Source organism: Salvia splendens, chromosome 13, assembly GCF_004379255.2.
Source record: "Salvia splendens isolate huo1 chromosome 13, SspV2, whole genome shotgun sequence".
Lineage (NCBI taxonomy): Eukaryota > Viridiplantae > Streptophyta > Magnoliopsida > Lamiales > Lamiaceae > Salvia > Salvia splendens.
In genome coordinates this window covers 19944902-19959384 of record NC_056044.1, presented here as the reverse complement: position 1 = coordinate 19959384, position 14483 = coordinate 19944902, and the positions used below count along the sequence as shown (strand labels likewise).

The following is a 14483-nucleotide window of genomic DNA, read 5'->3' as shown; positions in this document are numbered from 1 at the left end:
TTTTGGATTTGTTAAAATGGGCTCAAGTAGCTCCTGGATTTTGATTGTGGATGATATTCAGATGGAAGTAATAACTTTCTTATAATAACAAAGGGCTGAACACTTGATGGTTAGGATTAAATCTTAAATATTAAACTCCATCAAGTGTAATATAAAATATACTAATGGAACCCAAAATGATGAGTTTGTTTTGATATTCATTGATTATTTTCTAAAATAAAGTAAGGGTTCCAAGAGAACTTCGAGAGCATATTAATTTCAAGATGTGTGCATTTTAAAACAAAAGAGAAATTAGATCCTTCACGATAGAAGCTAAAAAACATCAACAAATTTCATTTTTGTAATCGTATATATCTGCATTTCCAGGTACTAAGTATCAGTGATTAACAATAATAATACATGTGATTCAAAAAATTTCAGCAGCGACACTCAAACCTGAACAGAGACTGCAAGTGAAGTTTAATTTATCTTATCAAATTACCTATTAAATAACTAGAATTGGTGAAGACTTATTTTTTGAAAAAAAGAAGAAAAATCTATTGACCTTTACTGCTTCACAGCAGTAGTTTCTTTAATAAAAATCCCTCCTGGCTGGGTAAAGTTACCCGTTGAAAGTACTCAAATATTTCCACATACGCTACGAGCTCCCAGCATGTCCGCAGTTCCAAATAATCAAAACGCGAAACCCATCCATGCCATCACCGAAAATGGAAGATAGTCACACATCGAATCACGACACCTTCAGTTCAAACAGCATTCTATACAGTTTTGATGAGATTTTTTTTCTCTCCAGCAACTGCTTCGTTTTCCAAGATTCTGTGATATGCTACATTTCCAGCTTCTGAAGATGCAGTATTTACATGCACAAGCAACCTAACTAATCATAGAACTACCTGGGTCCTGTGCACAACAAAATACTACCATTATGTTTTACATAGTTTCTCTTGGCTCTCAAAAGTAGTGACAAGTAAGCTAATGACTACATAGAGAAGAAGATGCCAATAAACAATCTTGTAATGTACAATCTAACGGTCACATAAACCACTGCAAAGATGTTCACAATACAAGCAATCAAGTATTGCCAATTTAGTTCTACTTTCTGGGTTAAACTTATCAACAGCACACACGCATATAAACCACATTTTTGAACATGGTGGATATTCCCTCTAGGAATAACACCATTTTAAAATCTAAGACTGCAAAAAATGGCTTCTACTTCAAGATCAATGTTAAATAAAGTGTATGAAGAGAGAACATGCATACGTTGAAAATTTCAATAAACACTCAAGACAAGAAAATTTGTAGAAACAATCTGCTGGGATCCCATTGGCCGTCGTTTAACCAACTGGTCATATTATATCAGTGACTTAAGCTTTAACCAAATGCAGTATTAAGAGTCTCATGCTATTTCTAACGTACTACTCCGTATAATTTATAGAACTTCAATGAGCCTAACATAAGTAGAACTTCAATGAGCCTAACATAAGTCTCTTATATATATCCACCAAATACTCCTCTCATTGTGTCTTCCTTTGCCGCCAAGTAGGCTCCATTATACCACATCGATGAAGCCCCAACTCAAACCGTACCTTTCTTTTGAGCTCTATTCATCACTTTGTGCTGTCCCTAAACTGCCACCATGCTGTCATTAAAACTCTAAGGGTGCGTTTACTTTGAGTTATTGAATGGATTGATAAAAACAATCCAAGCTAATCCACTGTTTACTTTGATCAATTGATTGAGTTTGTTTGACTGTCTTATCCTTCAAATACTCAATCTTGTGTGTTTTATCAGTCCATACTATCACTAAAAGTAAAACCCCCCTAAGGGGAATCCAAAAATCCAAAACCCTAAGGTACAATCCCAAACTTTGGTGAATTTTACCTTTGGTACATTAGCATATCTCATAAATATGGTTGTCAAAGTGGTTTTCTCTATATTCTGGGCATAGAGCATAGTAAGCCTGTAATGTTCTCCTCCTAGGGCTTAAAGCTATGCCGGTAATGAAGATTCATCACAGCAGCCTAAGATGATGTCCTAATATTTAGTTATCATCACCCATTGCAGAGAGCTATTCTTAGTATTCAAACAGCAATATCTCTAATTTTAACTTGATGAACTGCTAAAATTCGACGTCTATCTCCTATGTGTAGAGTGTTGGAAGAACTAGCCATATTAAAAAGAAAAAGAATGTGTAGCCTAGTAGTTTCTTTCTTTTAAGAGGTCGCAAATTTAGTAAACATATAAAATTGATGAATGTGATGAGCCATGAATTCATGCTACTTGATATGTTTTTGAGTAGCAAATAGGTTAATTGATATGGTCTAAATCGTGGATGTGTGTGCCACACACGCACAAGCATATAGACCTGACCGAGTGGTGAATCAGGCGATTTGTTTAATCACATAACCATTTCAGTCTGATGCATGCCTTCCCTTTTTCTTATTAAAAAAACAACAATTACAAAATCAAAAAAGAAAATATTACAAATGGACGAGAAACATCATCTTCAGTTGAAACATGTTCCAATGCTAGAACAGGTTTAAAAGTATCGTATTATAAAGGCCAAATCCCTAAGATTAGCTTAATGGAGGAGCTATCATGAAATCCATGCAATATATGGATACGAATAACTCAATTGGATTATTCCAACAGTTCTTGAATTTTGAATTCATGTTGGAATATCTGTCAAATTTTTTAGATTCGAATAGTTGGTTCTGCTGCACTAATTTCATTGCACAGATTATTTTCTGTTAGAGGGTGTTTGTTTTCTTGTGTAGGTATTCATGAAACAGCAAAATTGTGTCAGTATTGGCCGATTCGAAACTATCCTGATTTGAATGGAACCCAATTTACATTAAACTCACATATAAGATAGTTAGCTTAGGCTAACAATGCAATCACCTGTGAAATCTATTCATCACCTGCCCTGCACAATTCTGTAGTTAAGGATTAGGTCTTCAGATTTCTTCCATATGTAAGCCCGAACAGTGGCCAAGCTCATGTCTGGAGGTAAAACCTGGAGCATCAGTAGAGAAGTTAACATGGGAGAAATAAAAACCCCACGCTTCATCTATACAGAATATGTACATTCCAACAATATTCCATGTAATAAGAGAGATCTATCAATAATTAAGGGACCAGAAAAGTAGTATTTGAATGTGAAAACAGCAAATTGCAAGTGGAGGTGCTAATATGAGGACCACAAAGGCAATGACAGAAAAATTCAAAAGCTTCCCATGTTTCAGCTTTTAGCTTTCAGGCATTTGAAATATAGACAATCATGATATTGCAAGTTCAGGAGCAGTAATGCAAGAACAGCCTTTCAATAGAGCCATCCCAAATAGAATGCACCCCAAGCTTTTCTTCCACGAAAAAAATACTAATTACTCTTAGGTATTGAATCAATAAGGTAAAACTTTCAGATGCAAGTCACAGTCTCTCTGTCACAGAAAAATCAAACAACTTACCTGGTTATTGCAAAGAATCTCAATAGAAGGCCTGAGTTTTTGCCAGGGTTTCAGCCCAGATCGCAGAGAAACATCTCCTACAACTGCATGTGGAATCTGAACTCCAGGTGCATTTGGAGCAAAAGTTCCATCAGCATTCAGACTATCCATTGGCTTGTCAAGAAGCATCTTTTCTACCACATAGTTGACAACCTAAAACAAAAGGCAGGGAAACCAAAAGATGAGCCAGTAGAACACTTCCTATTAGGGATCCACATAAAGAAGAAGAATGGGCCCCACAACTTATTTCCATTGGCACTGCTACGGTGCTACTGCACTAAAATTCCTTAACCCAGATAATATTTTTTCGTGGGGGCAAATCCAATACTTAGATGCTTATATCGAGAGTCTTAACAGGTTCATAAACCAAGCAAAAGGTAGAGCATTCAACACTTTAACCTTCACATAATGAGTGATTTTTAATCGCCAGAGATATTGGAAGACTTTCTATATAATGTATCAATGTCCAAATAATTGTGGACAATAAACTTGATTCATGTAAGTCACCAACTAACATAAAATTTGCATTTTTTATAGCAAGCATACTAAGGCAGTAGCAATGTTATCAAATAGCGGATATGGCGGCGCCATGGCGCTATGGCATGGCGTTCGGTGGTGGAAACGCCATAGCGCCATGTCGCTGCCATAGCACCGCCATATCCGACATTTGACAACATTGCGTGTGTACTGCATTTAGGAATAAGGCATTATGCAAGAAACATGGTGGTTAGAGTGGTATATTATGCCTTATTAATTGTTTAAAGTGTTTTAGATGTTATATTTTTAATATTTTTTAATTTTTGAATTATATATAAATATATAAGTATTATTTTATTTATTTAATTTTTGACCGCCATATCCGCCATACTAATACGCCATATCCCTGTGGCGGTTTTTAGGCAAACCGCCATAAGCCGCCATACGAGATTGATAACATTGGGCAGTAGACACAGGCAAATCTGCATGGTTGAAAATTAAAATCTATTTTCGTTTCATCAATTTATGGACTATAATATTGACATTATTAGAAGACAATACTCGCTAGCTTTGCGCAAATCAACAACCAGCACAAAAGTTACATTTTTATTGCAAGCGATAAGGCACCAACCCAGACAAATTTGCACAGTAAAAAACTATATGTCTATTTTCGTTTCATTTAAAAAATCACAAGTACTCAAGTGACTATCACTGAGGTATCAAGGGGAAATCTTTACCTTGTGTATTCTCAAAATGCGAGGAGCACTCAGTTTCCCTTGTGTGAGGACTTGCACATTAGAACCTTCACACGGATGCAAATAGAAGCTACATCTGCAACAACAAGAAAAACACATGGGATTGATACAACAAGAGTGCTGAGACAAGCCAAGCATAGAAAAAACACTGAAACAAGAATTGCTCCAATTATACTACTTGCCAAACACCAGTCACGTCATATTAAGCGAATATGAGAGTGGGGAAAGATTAATATACAAAACTATAATTGCAAATTACTTGCTCAAAATCTTACACAAACAATTCAGATAAGAAAAAAAAGTTCAAGATAGCTTTATCCTATTCTTGGGTTGAGCAAACCACAACCAAGCAAATAGAGAACTTTGGCAAGCATAAGCCACAAAAGTTTTCTGCCCGAGAAATGCAAGACAAGCCATTCAAGAAGTAAAGAGGATTACTTGGTATTTTCCCTTGGAGGAAGGCGGTTATTCAGCACACAATCAAGAACCCACCAAGGGAAGTCTTTCTCATCTTCAGTTCCATCTAAGTCAGTAATTTTCTTTCTCCAGGGTCCTCCCTGAGAGCCTTCAGTAACAATGGAAGGAGGGGAAGCTGCTAAAAATTCAAAGGGTGGATATACTGCAGAGTCATTCTCTGAATTCCCATCTCCTTCTACTCGGGACAGGGTTAAAGTTCTTGTAGATATTTCCTTTCCTGGCGAGATTTCACCGTTAGCTAAATTTTGAGATCCAAATTTCTGCCTTCTTTTAGTTAACCAATGTGCCAACAGCCCTTTGAGGGTTTCTCTTGCCAAATTGATCTACATATTTGCCAAAGGACAACTTAACTTAGTTTCCAATAATAACAAATGACAAGAATAAGAGATTCAGAAAGGTTGTGCATGTTTATGAACTCAGTCATAGCTAATACACTAGAAGTCAAACATAAAAAAACTCAAAACTTGCGGTTCAGAGGGAGTAGGGATCAAGAGAGGATATATAGACATAAATATATGTTTGTGTGAGAGAGAAAGTACCTTGTCATCCTCAGGTTTCCCAGCAATCCCTAGATCTGCAGAGTACATCTCAGCAGAAAAACATTGCGGCGTGTCTAAGTGCACAGACAGACTCCCAAGCCTTGTATCTACCGAGAACCATGTCGGAACATTCACCTGAATAGGACCAATAAGTCAAAATGTATAGGTAAGAATGGGAGATCCTAACGAAAAGTACATACCATCTCAAACAATTCCTCTTTCTTCTTCTCAAAAGGAACCTGAAAAATCAAAACAAACAAACTCCGATAACATAACATGGAACTGCAAACTACTGGAAGTACTAACAAACTCCCACCAGACCTCCCACTGAAAGTTCTAACGAAATAAAGTTATTAAGTTCATGCACATCACTAACCTCTCCATAATTTTCAGTGACCAAACCTCTTGTGATTTCCCACAACTTTACTGTACCAGCAGTGTCCTTGAAATTGTAATGGCAGAATTTAGATAACTGAATTTACAAGATGAGCAATAGCTGTAGGGAAACTGAAACATTGAATAGAGGGTAAGAAAGGAATCATCGTCAAGTTACCTTTGTCAGGACGTGTCTTTTATTATTTAAAATCTCATGTTGCACTATAGCCGAAGTTCCACAAATGGTAAGAAACGGTTCCCTATACACAGGAACCTATAGAAACTTAAATAGTCAATTGCTTACTTTGCAAAATCATACTAAAATTGTATGAGAATCCAAAATATTAATTTCATCAAAACCTTAATAACATACAGGTCATGAAAGGTATTAGGAAATGTTCTTTGGTGAGCTGGTACATATTCAGACAGCATATAAAACTCACTATGGTTACCAATTAGTCCTTTATTCTAGAATAGATCACACACAGTTCAATAAGGAGCTACTAATACCCCAAATACAACTATGCCTAGGGGAATGACCGAAAAGGCAAAGGGATGTTAGGTTAACATTTCAAGCCCTCTTTTGCTTTCCCCAAAAGGAAGTAAAAACATTTAAAACCATTTTCTCTCTAAAATACCTTTTTTCTATCTCACATAAGTTATTAGAGTTCTCAAGACGTTTTGCAAAAATAATTTCCCAGAATATCTTCCCCTTAAATTAAACATCCATAAAAAATCCGAAGTATTATACTAAGCAAGTTCTGAAAGAAAATAGTTGCATTTAAACAGAAAGATACATCCAACTAAGTCTTATGTTGTTGACACTGAATCTGAAAATATGTAAAGATGAACAGAAATATACGACTCACAGGTGTAGAACCTTCTAGTGAAACCCTTGCTCTTGAAAAGGACAAGTTGCCTGCTAAAAATGAGCCACCTCTTTGGAATACTTTAAGGGGATTATGTGCTTCTGCAGGCCATCTATGTACAGAAGAATCCGTTGTGGAAACCCATATACCATCACCATGCAGTTCTAATTTCAATATAGGATGTTCTTTTGAACATAGCAATATACTTTCTCTTGTTGCCAAATCAGTTAAATACAACTACAGAAAGAGGTAAAGTTATAAACATAAGCACACAATATGGGGAGGCTCGTATATTCATAATGCTAAAGTTAGCCACACTCACAGAAAGGTCCCTCCCACCACTATAAACATGACTAAATGATGGAGTAGCAGCTAGTGCCCAGACAGAGTCTGTGTGCACAGCATAGGAATGAATGCATCGCTGTTGAGCAAGATCCCACAACCTGTGAAGTTTCCAGCCAAACAATTATAGAAATCAAAGAATGAACAAAAAAAGCACACAGTCATACCATGGTTTATGCTTCCTGCAGTAAGAGAGGTATATGCAAAGATAGCACATACCTGATCATAGAATCAGAGGAGCCAGATAAACAATATCTGCAAATCAAGAGAGCATGAGCTATACATATGACATATCAACATTTGACATGTATTGTTTCCTATTGCGACAAACAACAAAGAACCTAAATGGAGCAATCTCAACTAGACAAATATTTTGGCTTACTACTAGTGTCTGGATTTCATGCGAAACTACTTTTCATTAGCACCATACAGACAAGTTTCATGGTTTCTCACAACACTTAGCAGTATTATCATCCCACTAGGACGGAAATAGAGATTGCAAGAGTAAATATTCACCTGCACGGCTGCAATACTTATACTAACACAAAGCGATTAGCTTTGAGCTGAACATGAATTTCAGTATAATATAACTTAAGCGGAGTACCCGAACCAATCTAAAATTAACTGCCAAAGTTGATTTATTTAATTTTTTTCAGTGTAAATATTTGTCACAAAAGACTGATACCACAGGACCCTGAAGTATCCTTAAAGACCCCCCCCCCCCAAAAAAAAAAAAAAAAACTAACCTGCCTGTAGAATCCAACAACAGTGCCCTGATATTATCTGTGTGTCCTCTTAGCTTCATAGTTTTAGAGCCCGTCCTGGGGTCCCAAACACACACAACCTATGAAATTCATCACACAACATGGGATAAATTAAAAAGCTGTTGATCAATCAATAGATTAAGATGTCATATTCAATGAACAGCACTGATAAAGTTTGAAAAGAAGCATCATTTATTATCGACCTTTCCCATGACATGAACTAAAAGTAATAATATCGACCGAAATTTTAGACAAACAACCAGAGCTCACCTTCTCAGTTCCACCAGAAACAAGAAGTGTTCCCCGGTCGTTTGTTGCCAATGCATAAACTGACTCTTTATGGCCTTTTGCAGCAATAGGAACATAGCCTTGGGATTGGGTGGCATGCACAGAAACGTTATTACTTGAGTTGATAGGACGGAGATTAGTACTCGACAAAGATCCCAAACCATTAGTACTAGTTGAACAATCATCTGCATTTGCATCATTTGCTTTGGAAATGGGACTCAGTGAGGCTTCCAGATCCCATATGAAAACCTCCCCACCAAGGCCTCCAGAGGCACAGATGTTGCTCTATACATAATAGAGAAGAATCATAAACTGATGTCTGGCACAATATCAGATTCTTAGAATATTAATGTATTTGTAGAAAGACTACATTTTTCTCTGCCGCCGCCAGGCAAGTGACATAGTCAGAGTGTTGATGAAACGTCCTGGCACATATTCCGTCAGACAAGCGATTCCATACCTATTGTTAGGACAGCAAAAAAAAACAAATAAGTTCATCTTTATTAAGAAAAAGAGCATCATGAAATAAATGTGAACTTCACTCACTTTAACAGTCGTATCAGAGGAGCAAGAGACCAACGTATTACCACCCGTCAGAACTGCATCATTGACCTGCCCCAGCAACATGTTCCAAAATAAACCTCTAAGGAGATTATTAATGCATTAAAGAATTCTGAAGTTATGGATTCAAATTATCAAGCAACTGTAAATCCTAATCCATAAATTATTAGTTTGCTTCAGGGAACCAGTTCAATATGGGCTAATTGCTCAAATGGTATGCATTGAGGCAATGATCAAGTACAAACTTAGACAAAGTTTATGGGGGCCAAATATGGAAGTGAGATGTGGAGAAGATATCATATACCTCTGATCCTATATTACTATTAGCCTCTCTCAGTAACAATTATAATATAAGAAAATGACAAACAAGTGACTTAACCAAAGATGAAAGAACTTGTACCCAATCAACATGAGACTCAAATGTAGCAGAGAAAGTAGCAGAATCCTCAGATAATGTCCACCTCTTCAATGTACCATCACGACTACCAGTGAAGAGGTACTCATTTCCTTCTTTTTCTGTAGATTTCGATACGGCCAAGCAGTTTATGCCAGCACAGTGCTGCAAATAAATAAAAATGTGATAGATGTGACTTATATAATCAACATCCCTTGAACAAAACAAATGTATCATAAAAGAAGTGGTAATTCGTAATTATTAATTTGTTATGTAATAGTGTTCCATTATAGTATATTCCCTTTTGTCAGCAGAAGCAGACTAAGAAATGTTTGATCAATTATATTATCTGCAGACATTTCTTAGCTTTGTAAATTGTAACAAGATGATGCAACAAGGAGTCTACTTTGATAAAGGACCAAAACACTCATGTAGAGGAAACAGGGTCCGACCATATATCACCTTCCTAAGCATACATAAGCACTAAACTTTCCTGTTGTATCAAGATCACTTCAAAGTCGAAAGAAACACAAGTACAAACTGCAGCACTTCAACGCCAGTTATTACTTGATACTTATTAGATTTTGGTCATAAAAACAATCAACAGAAAAGTAATGTACAATCAAGAAAAGCTGAATCATTCTTCATAACCTACTGTTATGGGGAAAGCAAGCAGCAAAAATTGAAAATGTGTCATGCACTTACAGTTCGCAGATAAGGTAAAAAGCCCATAAAACAGAAGCTTGATACAGCAGATATTCTTATCTTATCAACGACAATTGAAGGGATAGAATTTTATCTGAACTAATTAATTAAAGTGGTTTACCTTTGTATCATCTGCATCATTCAATACATATGTCAACCTCTTTTCCTTGCGAGTACGAACTGAATTAGATGTGTTTCCTGAACTGCCAACGCGATGCATTGCTGAAATGGCTGAAGACATCAGAAACAGTGATTGCATCTTTATCTTGACAATCAAAATTCTACTACCATATAGGCTTATTACAGGATAAGCTAGAATCATTTTAAACATGGGAAATAGAGACTACCAAGGAATTGATTTCTTGTTAAAGCTAATTACACTTTGAAATGATCAATCAATTACTATATATTAACTGAAAAAGTACCACAAAAATGGAAAGTACAAGTTTTCCCCCTTAAACCCACTTGCAGATATTGACTAACTATATTCCTCCCTCCGTCCCATTAAATATGAAACATTTGGTTGTCGGCACAGGATTTTATGTAGATTTTATGTAGTGTTGTTTTTTGAGTTATTGAAGAGAGAGTAAAGTAAGAGAGAGGAAAAAGTAGAGATGATGTTGTTTCCATATTAGGAAACGTTTTATTTTTAATGGACAACCCAAAAAGGAAAAATGTTTCATTTTTAATGGGACAGGGGGAGTACATATAAACTCCACAAATTTTTTATAAATTAATACTAAATAAGTCTCCATTTAATAATATAAGTATTAAAATATCATGTAATGCATGCTAGTATTATATTTAACAAATAGAATAATTATTCAATATTGACAAATGACAAAAGTAATTAACTATTGATACACATCATGCTGACTAACCCATTCTAATTCAGGAATTATTGAAAATTTGCATATTAACATGTGCTGATCATTTAACAACTGATTTTGGAAAATGAATGGTTGTATGTTTGATTATCGAAATAGCACTGAACTTAACCACTAAACATTAATACTATATCAATATTAACAATTATGATTAGCATTATGTTGCGCTAGGAAAATAAAACTAAATTTAAACACCTTAAGAAATATTATGAATGTTCATATGATATATGATTTGAGCATATAACGACAATATCTTATTTTCTTAATGAATTAATACCAAATGTTGGGTATTTAGAACAGTTGTAATATAATTATCAATTCTAGATCACAATGATAACATTTTTCTACAATGGGCCAACCTAGTCGCGTCACTTAGCCCACAACTATGTGCGGTGAAACAACCCACTAAGTGGACCGCATTATCATTTTTATTTGTCCATCACTCTAGTGCTGGGCAAGATCTAGGTGCCTATAACTAGGGGAATGTCTTAACGCTAATGATAAGTACTTGATCAAATGATAGTCTTTACCACCTAATCTATTTATAGCATAGAATGCTTTATAGGAGTCATCTGCGGAAGCAACCTGGTCAACTCCCTACACATCTTAATCCTCTTGCTTAACTACTATCATTATCACTTTTTCACAGTAAAAGAAAAATGAACATATTTTACAATCTACTGAATCTAGCCAACGTTATCGCAGTCAGTTTCAGAAAAAGAAAGGAGATGTTGAGCAACCACCAGTCCATGCTGCTCTACGTAAGCATTAGTATTATCTTTCTTGTTGTGATTTTATTTTAATTTTGCAACTTCCAGGAACAGGGGAAAATCAAGAAGATGCTAACTTTATATAGCCAGTCTCTGTGATAACATATGGTCAGAACTAAGTGCAGGTACTGGGTGGTTTCTCAACAACATTAATGATAAGGAATTAATCAGATTATTATTGTAATACCATCTTTAAATTTTAAAGCATATGACCCTATAAGAACATCTATATCCAAAAATTTTAAACTGACACAAGAAAATCTGTAAGGGGTTCTTTTCTAAAATCAAATACTCAAATCATCTCCGCATTGTATTTAATATCAAGTCAATAACATCAAATATATCTACCTCCAGCTACACTCAAACCTTTGCCTTGACAGGCTATTTCGAAGTCCAATTGATCCAGCTCAGTTTTGTGCTATTTATTTAAGAACCCTCTAAATACCATGGTCATTCCGTTCACTAATTCCTTGACTTTTTGATTGAGAATGAGAACAAAATGATACCTTTAAGTTTAAACTGAAAAGGAACTAGGGCTAAAGTAGGTGATACGTCCTGCAGGGCTTATTACTGACTATTACATTTGGCATTTTATAGCAAGAAATAATTTAGCACCTGTACCCATATATCGTCATAGCCATCTAAAGATAAAGACCCTATACAGTAGTTCTTACTCTGACATAGTTGCAATTTTCATCTACTTGCAACATAGCCATCTAAGATAAGGAGTAAGGACCCTATAGTTCTTACATAGTTGCAATAGTAACAATAATAACAACAAAAATAATACTAATACTGATACTGATAAAAAAATAAACAAAAGGATTAACATTCACATTTATATAGGTTAAAGTTTCTATAAAAACTAAACTGCTTCAATTTCCATTGTTTTGGTTACCGAGTTCACTACAATCAGGCAACCAGAAAATGCTTAAGGTGCAACTTAATTAGACATACAATGGAAAGAACGAAAAAGGGAACTAAACCCTTAACGAGGTAATCAATATGCTCTTTATTGAATGACATACAAAGAATAATTATCACCACACAATGACCTTTGAGGAAATGTAACTTCCAGGATTCAAAATGAGATTCTGTATAGATGAAACCGGAAATAAAATTGTTAATGATGGCTGAATGAGCGGAGTGAACGAGAGCCAGAGTGCTGAACACTAAATCTAGAAGCCAAGTTGCATCAATTTAAAGTCAACACGGATCATAACAGAGAAGCACATAAAAACAAGTGACAGTCGCAGACACTGAACAACAGGCAGGCAACCCAGAAAAGAAAAAAAAAAGACCTAAAGAAAAACAGTAAGACAAAACGATCGCAATTGAAGAGACTGAGAAGGTAAAACGAGGAAAAAATCCAAATAACAGAAAAATCGAAGTGATAAAAGAAGAATTGCCTACTTTGTTGGCTTAAGCGGCGGAATTCGGAGCTAGATAACGAGTCAGCGCAGGCAGATTCGTCGGCCGCGAGGTCTAAGACGGCAGAGCAACAGGTGAAATAAAAGAGAAGCACAGATACTTCGAGGTCGGTAAAGGGAGTGTGGTTCGGTGGGAAGGGCGGCGGAGGGAGGGTGGCGGAGGGCGGCGACGGGAAAAGGAGAGTGGAGATGGTTGTTTGTTTCCAGTCCCAAATTGGGGACGAAATGCTCTACCAGAAGACCCCAAAATCCCCAATTTCGTTACGTCCAACAATTTTAATAAATTCATCCAAAAATAATGAATTAGTTAAATTAATATTATACTGGTAATTTAATTATTTCCATCTACGGAAATATTGTAATAATAGTCATCAATATGTTTGGTGAACATTTTAACTTTTAGTATATCCATTGGTGGAGTGGAGGTAGAAATGTTTTTCGATATAGGTACGTACTACAGTATAATCTAAATTTTCAATTTAGTATATTTGACGATATTACATACTACTATATTAATAATAATATTATTTGTATAACTTATTACAATTTCCGTAAAAAAAAGATAAAGTTTAGATGGTAAAGATTTTTAATGCATAATTGATAAAGTACAAGAGAGGGAGAGACAAAGTGATGAAAATAGTGTTAGTGGATTATGAGGTCACATTTAGAATGTTGTATATGGTTAGTATTTATTTAAAAATTTTCATATTTAAAATTGATATAATTTTGGTGGACACATAATTTATATTGTTTGGACGGTAATATTTTTCTTATACTAGTATTATTATTCAATTATTTGTGGATTCCACGTCTAGTTTTAGCTTAAGGCCTCAGTTGGATTGTTTAGCAAAATATGTGGCATAAGATCTCTTCATTTTGGGTGTGTTTCCTTTCGTTGGTAAGTTATTCTAAAATGTTATAGTGTTTCTTCATTTGGATATTCTTGTTTCTATATAGTTTTATTGATGTAGTGATTGGGCTGTGGGTTTATATTCAATTGGGCCCTTGTATGTTGGGTTTGCAATCTTTGAAATGAAAAACTACCCACAAAAGTTGGGATATATTAACATTTTATTTTAATAACACAAATTTGTGCATTCTCAACCCTAACATTATTCGCAGTCGCAACCCTAACATTATTCATAAGAGGCATGAACTGCATAAAACAAATACTAGCATTTTCATTCCAATGTATGTCTCATTTTATTTTTTGATGCAATTTTTTGTATTTTTTATTGATAAACGTGAATTTTGTATGTTTTTAAGGTCTAAAATTGACTAGTTTAAATTATCTTTCATGCAAAATATATTCTTTATTGTATATATTTCTACATTTTGATA

At 35.2% G+C, this 14483-nt stretch overlaps 1 protein-coding gene across 4 annotated transcripts; it reads right to left on the bottom strand.

The window, feature by feature from the left end:
* Positions 1-308: 308 nt before the first annotated feature.
* Positions 309-13398, bottom strand: LOC121762997 (WD repeat-containing protein 48-like). Of its 4 annotated transcripts, none has more exons than XM_042159034.1 (19): positions 13126-13398; positions 10177-10286; positions 9357-9515; positions 8942-9007; positions 8766-8855; positions 8378-8680; positions 8090-8187; positions 7563-7598; positions 7324-7444; positions 7002-7238; positions 6311-6406; positions 6134-6199; positions 5958-5996; positions 5758-5892; positions 5180-5541; positions 4724-4817; positions 3471-3662; positions 2925-3019; positions 309-917 (listed from the first exon to the last, which is right to left on the bottom strand). In XM_042159034.1, the coding sequence occupies exons 2-19, from the start codon at positions 10273-10275 to the stop codon at positions 890-892; spliced, it is 2316 nt and encodes a 771-aa protein (XP_042014968.1). In that variant the 5' UTR covers positions 10276-10286; positions 13126-13398; the 3' UTR covers positions 309-889. The 4 variants fall into 4 exon arrangements, with proteins under 4 accessions (XP_042014968.1, XP_042014970.1, XP_042014969.1 ...); XM_042159036.1 differs by having other exon boundaries at positions 309-900; XM_042159035.1 differs by having other exon boundaries at positions 10177-10277.
* Between the last annotated feature and the right edge of the window lie 1085 nt (positions 13399-14483).

Excerpts from the sequence above, each read along its gene's own strand:
- LOC121762997 (XM_042159034.1), bottom strand. The coding sequence starts at position 10,275 with ATGCATCGCGTTGGCAGTTCAGGAAACACATCTAATTCAGTTCGTACT. Across the intron at positions 3,020-3,470 it reads AGATTCTTTGCAATAACCAG|GTTTTACCTCCAGACATGAG; the intron begins GTAAGTTGTTTG and ends CTGATGCTCCAG. Across the intron at positions 918-2,924 it reads TACAGAATTGTGCAGGGCAG|TATTTTGTTGTGCACAGGAC; the intron begins GTGATGAATAGA and ends ACATAATGGTAG.